The sequence below is a fragment of the Mesoplodon bidens genome (assembly GCF_964165515.1).
Source record: "Mesoplodon bidens genome assembly, chromosome: 10".
Classification (NCBI taxonomy): domain Eukaryota; kingdom Metazoa; phylum Chordata; class Mammalia; order Artiodactyla; family Ziphiidae; genus Mesoplodon; species Mesoplodon bidens.
Window position 1 is genome coordinate 49,310,712 of NC_138172.1, and position 19,696 is coordinate 49,330,407.

At 42.9% G+C, this 19,696-nt stretch overlaps 1 protein-coding gene across 2 annotated transcripts in view; it reads right to left on the bottom strand.

Annotated features, from left to right (window-relative positions):
• Positions 1-593: 593 nt before the first annotated feature.
• Positions 594-19,696, bottom strand: part of LRRFIP2 (LRR binding FLII interacting protein 2) — a 121,866-nt gene continuing 102,763 nt past the window's right edge. Inside the window, exons 21-27 of one of the 2 annotated variants that reach the window (XM_081245807.1) lie at positions 13,137-13,238; positions 12,725-12,857; positions 10,726-10,775; positions 5,678-5,798; positions 3,051-3,130; positions 2,355-2,459; positions 594-1,909 (exon numbers count right to left, since the gene is read on the bottom strand). In XM_081245807.1, the coding sequence (XP_081101933.1) occupies positions 1,799-1,909; positions 2,355-2,459; positions 3,051-3,130; positions 5,678-5,798; positions 10,726-10,775; positions 12,725-12,857; positions 13,137-13,238 (702 nt within the window). In that variant the 3' untranslated portion in view covers positions 594-1,798. The remainder of the gene's footprint in view (positions 1,910-2,354; positions 2,460-3,050; positions 3,131-5,677; positions 5,799-10,725; positions 10,776-12,724; positions 12,858-13,136; positions 13,239-19,696) is intronic. The other variant, XM_081245806.1, reaches the window with a different exon arrangement.

A 19,696-nucleotide genomic window follows, 5' to 3' on the forward strand; every position in this document is an offset into this window, starting at 1 on the left:
AAAGACTGGGACAACAAAACAGACAGCTCCAGGAGGAGCACAGGCTGACTGACCGTGGGTGGAGAGGAAGAGGGACTTCCAAGGCCTCAAGAGGTGGACTACACGATGTTTCAGTTCCAGGTATGTATGGGATTCCAGGATAAATCTGCATTTCAGAACATGCCTCCTCACTGCCCACTCCCACACGTCAACTGAAAGAAAACTTATAGGAAATCATCTCAAAATATGGAAACCAATTTCCTGAATTATTTTATTTTTTAAAATGAACTTATTTGTTTTATTTATTTATTTTTAGCTGCTTCGTTGCTGCTTCCGGGCTTTCGCTAGTTGCAGCGAGCGGGGGCTACTCTTCGTTGCAGTGCGTGGGCTTCAGTAGTTGTGGCATGCGGGCTCTAGAGCGCAGGCTCAGTAGTTCTGGCGCATGGGCTTAGGTGCTCCGCAGTATGTGGGATCTTCCCAGACCAGGGCTTGAACCCGTGTCCCCTGCATTGGCAGGTGGATTCTTAACCACTGTGCCACCAGGGAAGCCCCTGGTTTCCATGTTTTAAACACAAAGAGCTAATTATTCTAAAGAAGGGAATAATTATTAGAGATTTTATTCATATTTAAGTTAACTTTATTACCTAGTTTCAAGTCTAATTGTATCTTATGTGGCCTTAATTCATTAGACTTTCCCCCATACTTTCCGTGTAAACACATTGAAGATACAATAATCATTTCCATAAAACCACCTCAATTCTGAGAGCAAAAGAGAATCACAAATACTGTAACGTGGCTACGACTCGATGATAAAATCCTCTTAAACTGGGTGCCTTTAAAGATGAAACTAAAGTTCTTAAAAGAAATTCTATATTCCAGATTATTTTTCCTTAAGGAGATTATTTTAAGGAGAGAAAAGAGGGGCGAGCTAGGCGGGCATGATTGCCAATGACTTTTTAAAGGCTCCTCTAAGAAAATGAATGTGTCAGTAGCCAACTGTAGTCAGCAAAAGGGTGTATTTAATAGAATCTTCAGGCCGACTTCCCACCTGCCTGGCCTGGCCTGGCCTGCCCTCCCTCCCTCATTGGGCTGGTCTGAGGTTTCATTCCACAGATGAGCAGCAGATGAAATACTTTTCAAGATACAGCACAGTTGATGTGAAGACTAAGGACCCTACTCTTACTTTAAGAGTACAGGCCTTGGACTTCCCCTGCCCCATGCAATAAAGCAAGTTTTATATACACTCCCCATATCTTTTTCTAACATTTTCTTATATAAATTTAAATATCTTACAAAAAAAGGCTTTTTCCTCCAAACATATAAATTTGAGTGAAACATATATTCCCCACCTGTGAACTTGTTTCTTCACTAAAATATAAATGCTACCTGATATTAAGGGTAAATGTCTTTTGACCACTGGAGATCACTGAAGTCTGAATTGCACTGTGGAGAAGGCACTTGTGTTTTCTGAGGTCTCCAGGAAGTACCTCGGTGAGCGCTGAATCGCTGTCCTCCAGAACCCGTGCCAAAGCCTCCGAGTGCCCAGTCACTGAGGCAGCTGGGGAAAAATGGTGAGTAAACTTGATTCTAAAATTATGGAAATAAAAAATAATAACGGCATGGACCAGTCCTTAGTCTAGAATCAAACTACCAACAAACCCAAAGTGTTCATGAAGATTCAAACCTGTTTCATTCTCTCATAAATTATAAAATACAAAGGTGGCTATTTTAATGACAAAGCTCAAACAGTCCTGAAAGGGGTTTGAGTGGACGAAAGATCAGTCCTTCCGGGCGGGGCCCGGGCGGCAGGGCAGCCTCCCTATTGCTGGGCCAGCAGTGCTGTCCTGTTGGCCTTCATCTTCTCCAGCCGCTTGGCCAAGTGGCTGTTGGTCATCTCCATCTCCTCGATCTTGTCCAGTGCTGTTCGTAACTGGAGACAGGAAGAGCTCGGTCACTTCACATGGTCAAAAACGAAACCCAGCGCTACTTTCCTCCCCAGTTTCTGGGAAGTGGAAGCACTGCACGTGATCCTGCAGTTGCTTTGTTTTTCAGGCAGCCAGAGGTGTTAACCAACGGTGCTGAACATTAATCACAGAGAGGACATAGAGAAGCTGGAGAAACAGACCTCATCTAAAACAAAAATAAAAACTCTCCTTTTTCTTCTTATTTAACGAAATAATAAAAGTATCTGACCAAAACATAAAAGTAAATGGCAGTCACTGTGTAGATCAGAAACCAACACAGAACAGTGACTCCATTGCTGTTTCACTAAGACTGGAGCCGGGATTAAATTCCTTATGCAGCAAAGAATTTTATCTCCAAAGGATTTTTTCTTTTTAGGCAAGTATTCCAAGAAGCATAATAAAAGCAAGTACCTCTCGTTGTAGCTTCCTCTTTTCTGCTTTCAGTTCATCCTCGACTTTCTCCGCATTCTCAGCAGCGGTTTTATATCTCAGCACCTGCCCCTCCAGGCGGCTGATCTGTAAATATGAGAACATAGGCCTCTGGTGCTGGCACTAGGAACCACCACTTTTTTGCAGCTAAGATGGAAATACAGTGTCATGACAGATTCCAAGTAATCTAACACTAACAAATACCCTCAGGGTAAGTCAGAAGTCCTCTCAGAACTCAACTGCTATTTATACATCTAGAACTGTCCCTAGAGAGGATGACAGCTGTAGAGTCATTATAGGGCCAATTTCCCATGTTAAGTTTTATGACAACCATATTGTTTAAAAGCCATAGTAACATCGCAGGAGGAGACTCCCCGATAGACTTTCTGAAGTGTACAGTAAGGGATTATGTTATAAATTACAATTGTCTTGAAGGCTCTTGAAATAGCTACAAGAAACAGAATTATAGCTTCAGTCTCATTCATTCATAAAAAAGGCTGAAATGCCCTGTCAGGTGTTCTCTGCTGGCTTTTCCACTTTAGGGCTTTTATAGAGATTCAACTGCAAAGGCAGCTCAAAAAACCTAGGCATTCATGGGGTTAACCACTGAGATGCAGGAAGCAGATGTGTTGTAAAAGGGACATAAATCACTTGGTACCATACACAAGAAGGACTTACACTTTGCTCCAAGGTGGTTATATCCTGTTCTGCTTTTGAAAGCTTAAACTTGTATTCACTAATTTGTCTGTTGGCATCTCCTAGAACAGAAGAGAATAATAAGCCATCTCACAGAGGTGAAGGTGTGAACGTGAGGCAGTGAGGCCCCCTGCAGCACAGGAGAGGACCGTGCAGAGGAAGAAGACAAAACACAAATGCACACAGGCAACTGCGGTATCTCCTGCAGCGCAGTTTCTGGCGCATCTATGCTATAAGAAGCTCTAGCATGCTGCAACAGCATTTTAGAAGAAAATTCTCTTTTCACGCCATGATGTGTGCAGGTAGAGGTTTAAGCAAGGAGCCCTGTCAGCGCAGCAGGGCCCCTGCCAACCTTACCTGCAGCCCCATGGCCCAGGGAGCCTCTGTGCCCACGGGACCGGCCCCCCCACTCTGGTTTCCCTGCCCCCAGCCCTGCACCTTCCCATCTCCCCAGGTATCCTGCTCCCCCCACGGCCCAAGTGCCCTTTTCTCCCCACCTCTGATCTAAGTCTAACCAACCTTTAAGGTCCTGCTCAAGGTCCTGCTAAATTTTCACCTCCTTCATGACTCTCCTTAGTAACTCTAGCTTCTCCTTCCTTTGTTGCATTTTTTTGGACTCTCTTTTATGACATCATGCTTTCCTAACATTATATAGGTATGTAAGGACAGGGGCCCTGTTTTGGCTTCTTGAAGCTACCTCTGTTTCTAGCCAAGTGCTTTGCACGTAATGTACACTTAATATTTACTGAAATAAATGCTTTTCAGTAATATGTTGTGATAATGTGTTAAGGATAGAGCTATAAATCATTAGCTGTATATCTGACCTAAGAAGCAAACCATTTAAAATGAGAAGCTTAGAAATGCTGGGGGAGAAAAATTCCAGCAATCCAAATTTAACAAAAATCACTTTGAACTAATTACATTGTAATAGGAATCATATCATAAGGCTTGCAGGAGATAAACGAAATCTACCCTACTTAAGAACTTTTCTACTTTTCCATAAAATTAAGGTTAAAACTACCTACATAATCTTTAATGCAAAAGGTTTTTCTAATTGGGTAATTACTGTCACCCTAAAAGTAATGTGGTTATAAAAACCTCTCCCCAAAAGCCATCTCTGGTAGTGAAAGAGAGCTTACTCCCATTTCTGGGCCTAAAACTGAAGCTTTAGGATATTGTTTAATTCTTAACTCCAGCAACTTATTATCAAAATGTGCTGCTTCCTTCTCACCAAACCACTCATTCCTTCCTGTTTTCAAAAGTATAAATCCCTGGTCTCAGCCATTTATTTCATGCATGTTCTGAAATTCCATCCCTAAACACCATGCTTACAACCAAGACAGCTGTCCAGAACTGAGAGTCACCAGGTTCCTGTCCCGGCCTCCGGCGCAGGGGAGCTGCCTGCTTCTGTCGCTACGTGCCAGGCCCAGCCCGGCCCAGCCCGGCCCTGCTCTGCTCACCTGGGTCACAGCCCCACCCCGGTCACTTGCCCTGCCTGCCACAGACACCAGCTCCGTCGTGGTGCCTGCTCTGGGAAGATGTCACACATCAGTGCACATCCATTCCTCCTCAATATGATGATTCCTTTTGAATTTGCTGTTTTAGGCCAAACTCTTCCAAATCTGTGCACTGCCCTCTCTCTAAGACTGTTGGCGGCCACTGGACTGTTTTGGTTACTATCACAACGTCCTGACTAGTCAGCCTACCTTTTGTTATGCCCCCCTTTTCATCTACCCTCCACGCCAAATTGGTATTTCTAGAACAAAGTATTTATCAGGAACTATATCACAAGGGTTCCAACTGATATCCAATAGAGGAAATTATACTAACCTCAAAAGTTAGTAGTAATAAGTTAGTTTTAATAAGCCTGGTCCAAAAAGGCTTGTCTGTTTGGCCTAACTCAGAATACTTAGATGAAAGGGCCATGGAATAACCAATATTTTAAAATAAGTTATCAGAAAAGCCTTATTCAAATTGGAAAACTAGAGTCTCCCCTGTGTGATTATACATTATCTAACTGTATATGAATGGCTGCTAAAATCTCCCCGCTGTGGGGATTACTGTGAAAACCGTAGGCACTTTAAAATAATATGGGGTCAAAAGTAGAAAGGCAGAAAAACTGAAATAATTTGGGTAAACTGAGGAGGCTTACTTTGTGGCCTTGGTTTAAATTCCATCTAATAAAGATTAATTTGGGTTAACAAGACTACTTCTGGGAAAATGCTGAAACTACTCCAGGGTAGTGTTAGTTCCAAATATATCCCTCCAGTTATCTAAGATAAATTCCATAGAAAAACATGTCATTAGGAAGGGTGCTTACAGATGACCCAGGGATGTGGAAAAAGATAGTGTCATGATGTCACTATTTGCAAAATGTTCTAGAAATCACTTTGCCAAGGAGTGGGGGGAGCATCACCTCTCAGGCCTTGTCACCCCAGGAAGCACACAGCCTCGTAGAAACCTCTTTAGTTCCATGACTGCCCAGAATGGCTTTTCTAGTCCAGCTGAGAACTAACCAGTCTTCAGAACCACAGGCTCTAACAGCCTGCTCACAACCACGCCCCGGACACCCCCATGCAGGTCAGTGGCGGCCCGGGGCCCAGCCTTACTCTGCATTTCGATGAGCTGCAGGTCCGAGCCGTTCTGCAGGCCCGCCAGGTCACCTGCTGTGCCATCGCTCCTGGAGCACTTCTGCCGTTCCTCCTCCAACTGCAGCTTCAGTTTTCTAATCTGAAGAGGAAGTAAAGGCCTATCCGTGAGATCCAGTCTCATATGAAACAGGTGCTTGGCCTGGTGGCCACATCTTAGAATAAGGCCACAAATCATTCAGAAACTGTTTCCTGGAGTGCCTGCCATGGGGTACGCTGTGGTCAGGTGCTGGAGATGAGGTACGAACTAATTATCAAAAGGAGCAAGCCCCAGGACCAGGTGTCCCAGTTAAAACAGCCGTATTTTATTATTTGTGTGGGTCTGTGGAAAAGTACATCTTAGAGGTTTCTTTTTGTTATTTTTTATTAAAAATGGAAAATTCATGGGCAGTTAGAAGTTTCTTATTTAGAGTTAGGTTAAATATTCTTATTTAGAAAAAATGTATACAGAAATAATTGGAAATATATTTTTGAGTTCGGCTACATAATCTACCTTATTTTACCCAAAGTAAAGGCCATTCATAGCAGCTTATTCATTAATAGCCCAAAACAAGAAACAACTGAAATGTCCATCAAGAGAAGGATAAGTAAATTGCGGTCGATTTATACAATGGAATTACTACTTAGCCAAAGAAGGGAACCTACTACTAATACGTGCAGCAACAAGGTAAATCTCAAACTGAGTATATGCTGTGTGAAAAACTCCAGAAAATGCAAACTGAAGGGACAAAAAGCAGATCAGCAGTTGCCTGGACAGAGGGAGGGAGCTGGGAGGGGAAGGAAGGTTTACAAAGGGACACAGGAACTTTGGCGAAGTTATGGATATTTTCACCATCTTGATTGTGGTGATGGTTTCACAGGTATTGCTGTGAGTTAAACTGTCCCCCCCAAATTTTTATTTTGCAGTCCTAAGCCCCAGTACCTCAGAATTTGACCTTATTTGGAAACAGTCACTGTAGAGGCACTTAGTTGAGATGAAGTTACACTGGAATAGGGTGGGCCCCTAGTCCAGTATGACTGGTGTCTTTATAAGAAGAATGCCACATGAAGAGACAGACAGGCACAGAGGGAAGATGTGCTCACACAGAGAATGTCATCTACAAGCCAAGGGACCCCAAAGATGGCCAGCAAAATGCCAGAAGCTAGAAGAGAGGCCTGGAACTGACTTCCCGTCACAGGCCTCAGAAGGAACCCACACTGCTGACACAGGGCTTCTCACCTCCAGACTGTGGGGTGAGAGGACATTCTGTTCTTCTACGCCACCCGGTTTGTGGTGCTTTGTTATGGCGGCCCTTGGAAACTAATATAGGTATGTACATCTGTACACTTTAAGTATGTGCAGCTTACTTTATGCCAGTTATAACCTAATGAAGGTTTTTTTTTTAATTTACAAAATAAACTAAAAAATAAAATTAGGAGGGACTTTGGGTTGGGAAAAAAGAAGGCCCAGTTGGAGACAAAGCCTTGGAGAAAATAAGATTAGACGGACAGAAATGAACTGCATGCTGAGGCCTCTGGTCCACCCTCAGTTCCCAAACTGCACACCCAGCTAGGACTGTAGCTCAGGCACAGGACGGGATCTCTCTCTTTACAGGACGGGGATCTCTCTCTTTAGAACTCTCTGACTAGCCTAAAATAAAAGACCAACATAACCACATCTAAGGTTCCCAATAAGACACCCAGCCACATCAAGCTTCACAGAAACTTGGATGAGCCCTACCCACAAGCTTAGAGCTGCCCACCAGCATTTTAGTCCTCTACTTTTAAACTGAAGACCAACTAAATATACAGAAAAGAACATCTGGAAGGAAACAAACTATGCAGATAGAAAAAAAGAATCAGGAAGCAAACCAACCAGCCTATCAATACCCTCTGAGATAAGTGAAAATATCTGCATCCTTGAAATGACTGCAGAAATAGAAACTCAATAAAAATGAGAAGATAAAGTTGAGAATATCTTTTAGAAAGCAGAACAAATGAGACAAAAAGGGATGGAAAAACAGGAGAGAAACAATAAGAATATCTGTCCCGAGGTCTAATCCCCCTCACCACCCCCAAATCAGAAATCAAAGTGTTTCTCCAAATGCCTACAACTCTTATCATCAGAGATCCAGGAAGGAGCACAAATCAGAGCAAGTCTGCCCACTCCTACAGGGGGCCACCTCCGGACCAAGACCAAGCATCCCCGCGCCTCCTGCGTCCTTCATCATCAGGGGTCAAAGGTGAGCCTGCGTGCTCAGAGTTCCAGGTGGCTTCCCCAGCTGTCCTCGGCTCCATCCACAGGGGTCAAAGGGAAAGCTCAGCACTCGGACTAGGTCTGCCCCTCCCCTGATGGAGAAAGGGTGAGCTGGGCACTGGGACTAAATCTGTGCTTCCCAGACAACTCTGCCCTTTCAACCACGACATCACTATCTGCCTCGGGTCAACCGGGACTAATCTCATCATCCCCATCATTCCTGTTCAATGTCCACCTCGAAAAGGCTTGTCCTCCCTTTTCCTGCACTCCTTCCCAAAAGGCCCGGTACAAGCCCTACTCTGTCTTCATCTCCTCACCTTTCCCAAAGCCTGATACTCTTGCACTGCACCCTCTGGACTATCCTCCACCCTCTCTGTGCATCCCCATTACCCCATCCGTGCTCTAATAGAGACCTGCCCTCCCCTGAGGGGCCTGCTTCCTCTGCAGCCTGGCTGTCCTTTCAGCCCTCCTCTCACTGAGCCTGAGAATGGATCAGGTTTCTTCTTGCGTTCCTTGCTGTTACAAACTCTTCTCCCTTTAGCCTCCCTGAATTCCTAATGCAGTTCCTAATCGCATCGCTTCAGATTATAAGTACTAACCCCCCCTCATCATTGCCATCTCCCCACTCTTTCGTCACCATTTTAGCTCCTAACTCACATGCTCTCCATGCTACTCCTGCCTTAATTGTTGGCAAATTCAAAATACATCTAAGTAGGATCTCTCCTACAACGGATCTCTAGTTTCTGGAGCAAGGATCTTGCCACCTATCCCACCTTGCCCTCAGCCTCTTGCTCCCACCGTCATATACTAGATCTCACCACTAGACAACAGCAGTCCCTATTGAATTCAGTTCCATGTATCTTCTCTCTAACCACTACTCTTGATCTTTCCAGCTCATTCTCTCTGGACCCAACTCCAAAAATCCTTCAACCCCACTGGCACCTATAGTCCACTGTTTTCCATCTTCTCTCTGCTGTGCCTTGATGTCTTCCTGGATTTCCCTCAAACCTCCTTACCCAGTTTAATCTCCATGTCCATCATCATCACTCTCTCGCACAAGCCCTCACTTCCTCTGCCCTATTATGCTCACCTGGTAAAATCTCTCTACCCACTCCATGCCTATACCTATGCAGCTACATGTGCCTGGAGAAGCACACACAATAAATGCATTCACGCAAAACTCCAAACCACATCACTGAAATCTCAGAACCCTAGGGAGAAAGGAGAGTATGGTACAAGCTGCCAGAGAGGGAAAAACGGGTCATAGACAAAAGATCAAAAATCAAAATGTCCTTGAAATTCTCAGTAGCCGTGCAGGAGGCCAGAAGACAATGAAGCAATTTATTTAAAAAAAAAAAAAAGTTCTGAAGAACCTAGGGGCAGGACAGGAATAAAGATGCAGATGTAGAGAATGGATCTGAGGACACTGGGAGGGGGAAGGGTAAGCTGGGATGAAGTGAGGGAGTGGCATGGACTTATCTACACTACCAAATGTAAAATAGATAGCTAGTGGGAAGCAGCTGCACAGCACAGGGAGATCAGCTCGGTGCTTTGTGACCACCTAGAGGGGTGGGATAGGGAGGGTGGGAGGGAGACACAAGAGGGAGGAGATATGGGGATATATATATATATGTATAGCTGATTCACTTTGTTATAAAGCAGAAACTAACACATCACTGTAAAGCAGTTATACTCCAATAAAGAAGTTAAAAAAAAAGAATGAAAATGATTACTATGAGGAATTCTATACCCCCATCAAACTGTTAATCAAGTAAGAGGACAAAATGAAGACATTTCAGTCCTGCAAAGTTAAGAAAAATTTATAGCCCCAAAACTCTTTCCTCAGGAAGCTACTGGGGGATGTACCAGAATAAGAGAATGGACACAGAAGGAGGGAGGCATAAGATGCTGCTCGAGCCTGGAGCACAGGCAAAGGAAACTCTAGATGATGGTGAAAGGTGGTCACGTCTCTGTCGCGGGGGAGCGAGCCTCTAAGTTCACAAGGGGTGAGTCAGATGCACCAAGAACCAAAAGAGATGGAACTGAGGGAATACTTGATGCATCTGAAAACACCAAGAGTGGACTGAAACGACTATTGGAGAGTCCGCAGCTAGATTAGTAACAAATACATAGGAAACCAAGCAAATGACAAGAAAAACCACAATACTAACTTCAGGCAAACTAAGGAGTTGTGAAGGAGATGAATCCTAGAATGCTCCGTGGCTCCACTGTGAGCAGTGTTTACAGAGTCCTGATAACGTAAACAGACTGGAATCTCACTGCTCCTTTATTAGGAGGATGTGGGGATGGAAAGTATACATGCGTGTGGTAGGGAGAGGGGATGAAGGAAAGATAAATCCTTACGTCCCATAGAGGGATGTCAACAGAGCAGCCTTAAACAAAACAATCAAGAAGCAACATAAGCATGTTATATAGAAGCATACAAGGGCGGTACACACAAGAATCAGCTAAAGGAACCAAACGGGATGGTCGGGGCTGGAGGCGGGGAGAGGGCAGGGCAGGGCACTTCTGTCTTCAGAACAGGCTTTTAGAACTATTTGACTCCTTAAACTTCGTGTCCCGTAATTTTATTTTTAAAGAACAGGAGACAACAAAGATGAATTATCTTTTTATCCTTCAACCCTTACTTGAGTAGTGATGTTTGAAACAAGCACATTTCTTTCTAGTGTACATTTTAGTTTGCTAACATTTTACCATATGATTTAGTCAGTTACAATTAACGTCCCCTTCCAATGAGAACACCTTTCTTTACCTGTGATAGTAGCTCTTCCTTTTCTCCAGCAAGTTTTCGTAGCCTTACATCTAAAACAAATGAAAAATTTGTAATGTTGTAGTATATAAACAATTTAAAATAATTCTTCAAATTCACAAACAGCAAACATTATCTGATAAATAGTTCATAGCTCTGAATATCAAGACATGAAGGCTTTAATGGTGAAAGGAAAAGTACTTAATTATTCAACACATATTTCCACACAACTGATATTTATCAGGGCACTAAATAAAACATTTGCTCCCAAGAGCAGTGATTTTCCATCTGAAGACAAAATGAAGTACAAAGATCATTTCCTTGTCTCAAAAATTTGCAAGTTTTACCAGTAGATAGACAACTCGAAGCCAAGGGTACTCCCACAGGCTCTTAAGCCCTTAGCAGGAGAAAACAAACTATGGGAGAGCAGGCAGGGGCTAAGAATGGGCCTGAGAGGGGTGCTGGAGCAAAGAAAACAGGAGCACAATGATGGAAGGAGGAGAGGCCCACAGAGCTCGTCAGGGGAGGGAAGGGGACCAACTGTAAGGTGTGGGCCGTCAAGAGCCATCTGAGGGGCTTCCCTGGTGGCGCAGTGGTTCAGAGTCTGCCTGCTAATGCGGGGGACATGGGTTCGAGCCCTGGTCTGGGAGGATCCCACATGCTGCGGAGCAACTAGGCCCGTGAGCCACAACTGCTGAGCCTGCGCGTCTGGAGCCTGTGCTCCGCGGCGGGAGAGGCCGCGATAGTGAGAGGCCCGCGCACTGCAATGAAGAGTGGCCCCCGCTTGCCGCAACTAGAGAAAGCCCTCACACAGAAACGAAGACCCGACACAGCAAAAATAAATAAATTAATTAATAAACTCCTACCCCCAACATCTTAAAAAAAAAAAAAAGCCATCTGAGGCTTGGTAGTAGGATTGCTAGGGCTCGCTCCTGGCCTGAGGGGAGGGCTGCTTCTTCCCAACATGCATTAAAATAGGCCCCTTGGACACCTACAGATGAGTTTTTTACAAAAGCACCTGACACCCACCCAGCACTCCCCACAATCCACCAAGGTCATGGCCAAATGTTTCGGCACCTCCCATCAGGCAGAGAAAACCATGTGAGCTGCCCGTGGCTGTACACTCAGTCTATTCCCCATGGCAGCTCTCACTCACCTTGCCAGCATCCTCTGCTTTATCAAAGTTCTTGACAGTTACACTTCCCGAATTCTGTACGTTACAGAATGTGCCCTTAAAACGTTTTTTTGGCTGCCCTCCCCCCTTTATATTATAGTATATCTCTTCTTCTAGGAAACCTACATATATATGAAAATAAGACAAAGAAGGAAAAAAGATCATTTTTTTTAATATAAAAGTGAGCTGATGATATAGTATCTACTTGTGCCATTCTTCTTCTCTAGAATAGGAATCTTAGTGGAGGCAATAGATGGGCATCTGAGTGGTTTCCTGAGACAGGTGTCATTAGGTTCTCAAGGGGTCAAATTTAAGAGGCTTAGCCCTTAAGAGGCTCAGAAGCCCTGCTCTGGAATAACACTCCTCTGATATCTTCTTGGTTGTCTGTTTGTTGCCTTAAGAAATGTAGTGGCAAAGAGCTACAGAATCCTGGCATGAGTAGCAGAACAGAAAACCAGATGCTCCAGGAAGAAGAAACTTACATGTACTCTGGAAGCTGCTGACCAGCCCACTGGTTCCCCCGGACGGATGTGCTGGATTATCTCTTTGCAGAAGGTTGTATTTAAGTGAAAAAGCAACATGTATACACCCACAGTGCTTCCAACCAGGGGCCTTACAGTTACACTTACTGCCTGTCAATGACCCCAATGCTGGTTTCCCAAGGTCAAGGATGTCTGAAGACAGTGTGCCCAGATTTCTTCCCGTTAGGGATCTAGATAAGGCTCAGACAGCCCTGATGTGTTTTTCTTTTCCAAGAGAGGATGTGAACAAGCTGGAAGTCCAAGAGGACAGCATTAATCCAAGTCAATACAGTGGCCGGTGTCTTACCCAGTGGCCCTTCTCCTGCCGACTCCAAGACCTGAGCGGCTTCCTGAGACACAACAGTGATGGCTCCGACTACTGGCTCCTGGTGGACGTCACCGTTGGGAGTGCCGTCGGGGATGATGACTAAGCCATGTTTCTGCGGAGAGGAAGAAACCCACCATGACAAAAGAACGGTCCCCAACGAAGGAGGACACGGTAGTGAGGCAACTGACCCTGCGACAACACATGCCTGCCACGGGAACACCTGGTCGGCACTAGCTACACTGAATCTAGCTCTGCAGAGACAGGACTCACACCTACCAAATCTGGGCTGAGGAGTGAACACTGTACTTTGTATTCAGGCTGGAAAGAGGACAGGACGGAAGGAAGGAGGAACAAAGCAGTGAGGGCCTGGCGCGCGGGGGAGCTCACGTACCTCTCCCGTCTCCACTGCTGCCTTCAGCTCGGCCAGCTCCTCTCTGAGCGAGTCCCGCTCACTCCTAAGGCAGCCAATGTATTCTTTCTGTTTCTCTAGGGCCTGGTTCAGACAGGGTAGCAAGAGAAAGAATGGCACAGAAAAAGAGCAAGTGAAAGGTAGCAGAGAAGTACCTAATTCAAATTCAAAAAAGATAAAGGCATAGGAGACAAGGAAGCATTAAAAGCTTTGGAAACAAGCAGTTATGTATGGGAGGAAATACACAGTTATACGGGTATCTCCAGAAGAAAGTTTTAATAGTAAGTGGTTAATCGTGCATAAATTTGGCAAAACGTGCTTATCACATCAGGCAAGAAAACAAATCTTTCTTTTTCAGTCGAGAAAAGGAAGTGAAGACAGTAGTAATACTAAAATAAAGTCTTCCTTACAAACCTCCTAAGTACGTTCGTTTGGTAGACCAAAAAACCCATGTTTCATGTTAAACTAAAGTACATTCGAGAATATACTTGATTTTAAAAAAAATAAAAATTAGTTCTGGAGGAAAACAACAGTATATATACAAGGTATTTTAATTAAATACTGGCCGTAGTAATTGTTCTCCAAGTAGTATGGTAAAATATTCCTCAGATACCGCTTAATTAAAAATAGCTAATCTCCCCCCTAAAATTCTCAAGGATCTGTTTTTGTTAATTTAATTAACAAAATAATAACTAAGGGTTATTTGGTTTTCTGATATACCTTCAAAATGTGAAAAACGAAAATAAAACATGGACAAAATAAATACAGCCTACCTATGGCAGGTAGCAGAATATGGGTTTGGAAACAGGACGTTGAGTCCTGGAACCTATTAACTGACCTATGCCTCAGTTTCCTGACTGGAAAAGGGGATAATAACAGCAGCATCCTATGGGCACAGGCTGAAAGGAGTACTCAGTGTCAAGCACCCTGCCTGCAGTGTGTAAGATGCAAGCAAGGCTCAGGAAAAGCCAGACTGGGTTCCATTTTTCCCACCATTGCCTAAATCTCACACTGTCAGAGCTCAGGACAGCAGTGCAGAAGCAGGAACACACGTTTGGTCAACAATGACATATTGTTACTCTATGTAATAAAATACCCCATACTTCAGCACCCACCCAGGATAAGCAGTCTGTGCAGGTATCTGACAGCTGGGCTATGTGAAAAAGCCTTTCTCTGCACATTTGTTCCTATATTTAATGTTTTCTTCCAGCAGTCCCATTAATCCAAGAAGTTAAACTACAATGGGTAACTTTCCTCTTGGTTTACAGAGTTTAGAAGTGGGCTAACTGCTTAGTTACTGACTGCTATATAGATGGACAACTTTTTAAATCATTATAATCCTATTTTCCAACCAATAAGTAAATAATGGATGATAGCAACTGCCATTTGTGTAGCTCCAGGTGTTAAATATACATATAATTTCTCATATACTTTTAATTTCTCCCTTATATACCCTGTACTTTCCTTATGCCCATTTCACAGATCAGAAAACTGAGGTTCAGAGAGGCTACATTTTTACCCAAAGTCAGAGTAACTGGTAAAGCCAGAAAATGAATCCAGTTCTTTTTGGTTCCAAAGCCCTTGCATACTCTTTTATCTATTGTCACCCCATGAAGGCCACAATTATGTTCCCTTATTGTCATCCCAGATAGTATTGGAAAAGTAGTTCACAGGGCAAGTCCTATTCCTTACCTGCCCAAACTGCAACATGAACATCTAACTTCCTTTCAACAATTTACATTCATAAGATGTGTCTAGAGTCTGTGTGTAATTTAACAATCTGCGTTTCTAGCACCATAAGGCATTAACTCTACCACTCCAAGCTAATATTAACACTCCATTACATTACTAGCAAGTGTAACGTTAGGACAACAAAGCCCAAGCAATATTCTCCCATCTACTGACAGCCACTCTCATCGCTGCTGCGTTGGCTATTTTGGGTTATGGTATCTGTGTGCATAGTCGTGCCATGCGTCACCACACGTAACTGGGTCAGCAACCACTGTCACAACATGCTCTGTAGAAACACCCCTGGAGATAAAAAACCCGTTAGGAACAGACCAATTTGAAACTCAGAACTCTAGCAAATGCTAGTACATGCCATTTGTTCCTCTTCCCAATCTCATAGCAGATTTTATCTTTACTTTTGGACTTTTAAATTTCATCTTCCCATAATTATGGATGGGAAAATAAAATACATCCTGCAAATCCTTCCATTTCACCACAAAGTTTGAAGACTACTGAAGTACCTTATAATTGGACCAAATGTATTCACACTGGATCTGAAATCCTCTGTATTACCTGACCATATAATCACTACCCTTGTGTTTGTATTCCATAACTGTTCGTACAGATTTTTTTTTTAGGGTAAAAAGTACATGCTTGTGGAGATCTAAATAATTCTTTACCCCTGACCTAACCTCAAATTCTAGTGTCAAGAAGCCTAAAGGCTGAACTTTTGGACAACAGGTTATAATTACATACAGGCACAAATATCTTTAGTCAGAATGGGAGTGAGCCTTGTGCTGGGCTATAGGGATGTACAAGCCCTTCATATGTACTGATTATACGCATGACCACTGGGTGCTCAGAACTACACTGGTGCTAGAGGTACGACCACTAGGATCAATGAAAGAACTAAAGAAAACTGAACTTTAATATGAGGATAATGGCCATGTTTCTTCATGGAGTTACTAAATTTAAATCTTGATAATGAAGCTAGAGACAAGTGATATATTAGGTAGTCACAGGTCATATTTAAAAATGTGTCCTTTAAAAGTCAAGGGAGGACCACCTCACACACATTAGGATGGCTACTATCAAAAAAAAAAAAGAAAGAAAGAAAAAAAGAGGAAACAAGTGTTGTCAAGGATGTAGAGAAACTTGAACCCTTGTACAATGCTGGTGGAAAGATAAAATGGTGCAGCTGGTATGGAACACGGTATGGCTGTTCTTCAAAAAATTAAACACAGAGCCCCCCCCACAAGAGGACCTCCCTCTAAGGAAGGTCGCCCTGAGTGGCAAGATGGCCTCCTAGTTCCAGACCTCTTCCCATCAGCTTAGAAACTCCAGAGGATTTTCACTGGTCCAGACTGGGTCACGTGCCTACCCCTGAACCAATGACACAGTCAGGAATGCAGTGCCCTGATTGGCCAAGTCCCCCTCCCCCATCAAGTTCAAGAGTGTGGTGCTGCAAGGAAAATGTGAGTCCCTGATCAGAAGAGAGATTCCAGGGCTTCCTCTTTCCAAGCCCCTGTTCTGTGTCTTGCAGCTGTGCCTGCCTTCAGAAAACCCAAGATGAGGCGATTTAGCTGAAAGCTGGGAATATGGTGGTCAGACACAGAACAAAGCACTCTTGTGTGTGAGCCCATGCTGGGGGTGTTGCTTGTTGCTGCATAACTGCCCCTCCCCAGCAACCTGGTCACACACTCCCACTCCTTGAAGTGTCCTCAAATTTGACTCTGTTCCTGGCAACCCCCAGCTTAGGACAGAATCCATAAATGTCAGCTGCCATCATTATTCTATCATATACTCAGTTAAAAAAAAATTAAACATAGAATTACCATATAATGTAGCAATTCCCCTCCTGGGTACATACCCAAAAGAAATCACCAAGAGAGTTTTGCAAACCCATGTTCACGGCAGCATTACTCACAATAGCAAAAAGGTGGAAGCAACCAAGTGTCCAGATGAATGGATAAACAAAATGTGGTACAAGCATACATTGGAATATTATTCATTCTTAAAAAGGACGGACTTCTGACACATGCTACAACATGTCTGAACCGTGAGGATATATGCTAAGTGAAATAAGCTAGTCACAAAAAGACAAATACTGTATGATTCCACTTTATGAGGTACCAAGAGTAGTCAAATTCATAGAAATGAAAGTGGAAGGCTGGCTGCCAGGGGCTGTAGGAGGAGGAATTGGGGAGTTGCTATTTAAAGGGCAGTTTCAGTTCTGCAAGATGCAAAGGTTTCTATGGATGGATGATGGTGACGTAGCACAACGATGTCAATGGACTTAATACCACCAAACTCTACACTTAAATTTAAATGGTCAATTTTCTGTTATTTTTTATACTTTACCACAATTTAAAAAATTTCTTTTATGTAAAGGAGGGACAAACTACTGACGCATGAAACAACCTGGATGAATCTTAAGGGGAATTATTCTGAGTGAAAACATGTAACTCCAAAGGGCTGCATACTGTACGATCCCATCTATATAACATTCTTAAGATGACAAAATTATAGCAATGGAGAACAGATTAGCAGTTGCCAGCACCTGGGATGGTGAAGGGGAGGCAGTAGATACGGCTATAAAAGGGCAACAGGAGGGACCCCGTATGGTGATGAAAAGGTTCTGCATCTTGATTATATCAAGGTCAATACACTTGTTGTACTATAGCTTTACAAGATGTTACATCTTGGGAAAACTGGAAAAAGGGCATACAACATCTCTGTATTATTTCTTACAATTGCATGTGAATCTACAATGACCTCAAACATTTTTAAAAAGTTTAATTAAAAAAAAAAAAGTCAGGTAGATAGCCTCATACACCAGAGGGCAGACAGCAGAAGAGAGAAGAACTACAATCCTGCAGCCTGTGGAACAAAAACCACATTCACAGAAGGAGAGACAAGATGAAAAGGCAGAGGGCCATGTACCAGATGAAGGAACAAGACAAAACCCCAGAAAAACAATTAAATGAAGTGGAGATCGGCAACCTTTCAGAAAAAGAATTCAGAATAATGATAGTGAAGATAATCCAGGACCTCGGAAAAAGGGTGGAGGCAAAGATCGAGAAGATGCAAAAATGTTTAACTAAGACCTAGAAGAATTAAAGAACAAACAAACAGAGATGAGCAATACAATAACTGAAATGAAAACTAACTAGAAGGAATCAATAGCAGAATAACTGAGGCAGAAGAACGGATAAGTGACCTGGAAGACAGAATGGCTGAATTCACTGCTGCAGAACAGAATAAAGAAAAAAGAATGAAAAGAAATGAAGACAGCCTAAAGAGACCTCTGGGACAACATTAAATGCAGCAACATTCGCATTATAGGGGTCCCAGAAGGAGAAGAGAGAGAGAAAGGACCCGAGGAAATATTTGAAGAGATTATAGTTGAAAACTTCCCTAACATGGGAAAGGAAATAGCCACCCAAGTCCAGGAAGCACAGAGAGTCCCATACAGGATAAACCCAAGGAGAAACACGCCGAGAGACATAGTAATCAAATTGGTAAGAATTAAAGACAAAGAAAAATTATTGAAAGCAGCAAGGGAAAAATGACAAATAACATACAAGGGAACTCCCATAAGGTTAACAGCTGATTTCTCAGCAGAAACTCTACAAGCCAGAAGGGAGTGGCATGATATACTTAAAGTGATGAAAGGGAAGAACCTACAACCAAGATTACTCTACCCGGCAAGGATCTCATTCAGATTTGATGGAGAAATCAAAAGCTTTACAGACAAGCAAAAGCTAAGAGAATTCAGCACCACCAAACCAGCTCTACAACAAATGCTAAAGGAATTTCTCTAAGTGGGAAACACAAGAGAAGAAAAAGACCTACAAAAACAAACCCAAAACAATTAAGAAAATCGTCATAGGAACATACATATTGATAACAACCTTAAATGTGAATGGATTAAATGCTCCAACCAAAAGACACAGGCTTGCTGAATGGATACAAAAACAAGACCCATATATATGCTGTCTACAAGAGACCCACTTCAGACCTAGGGACACATACAGACTGAAAGTGAGGGGATGGAAAAACATATTCCATGCAAATGGAAATCAAAAGAAAGCTGGAGTAGCAATATACATATCAGATAAAATAGACTTTAAAATAAAGAATGTTACAAGAAACAAGGAAGGACACTACCTAATGATCAAGGTATCAATCCAAGAAGAAGATATAACAATCATAAATATATATGCACCCAACACAGGAGCACCTCAGTACATAAGGCAACTGCTAACAGCTACAAAAGAGGAAATCGACAGTAGCACAATAATAGTGGGGGACTTTAACACCTCACTTACACCAATGGACAGATCATCCAGAGAGAAAATTAATAAGGAAACACAAGCTTTAAATGACACAATAGACCAGATAGATTTAATTGATATATATAGGACATTCCATTCAAAACAGCATATTACACTTTCTTCTTAAGTGTGCACAGAACATTCTCCAGGATAGATCACATCTTGGGTCACAAATCAAGCCTCAGTAAATTTAAGAAAATTGAAATCATATCAAGCATCTTTTCTGACCACAACGCTATGAGATTAGAAATCAATTACAGGGAAAAAAACGTAAAAAACACAAACACATGGAGGCTAAACACTATGTTACTAAATAACCAAGAGATCACTGAAGAAATCAAAGAGGAAATCAAAAAATACCTAGAGACAAATGACAACGAAAACACAATGATCCAAAACCTACGGGATGCAGCAAAAGCAGTTCTAAGAGGGAAGTTTATAGCTATACAAGCCTACCTCAAGAAACAAGAAACATCT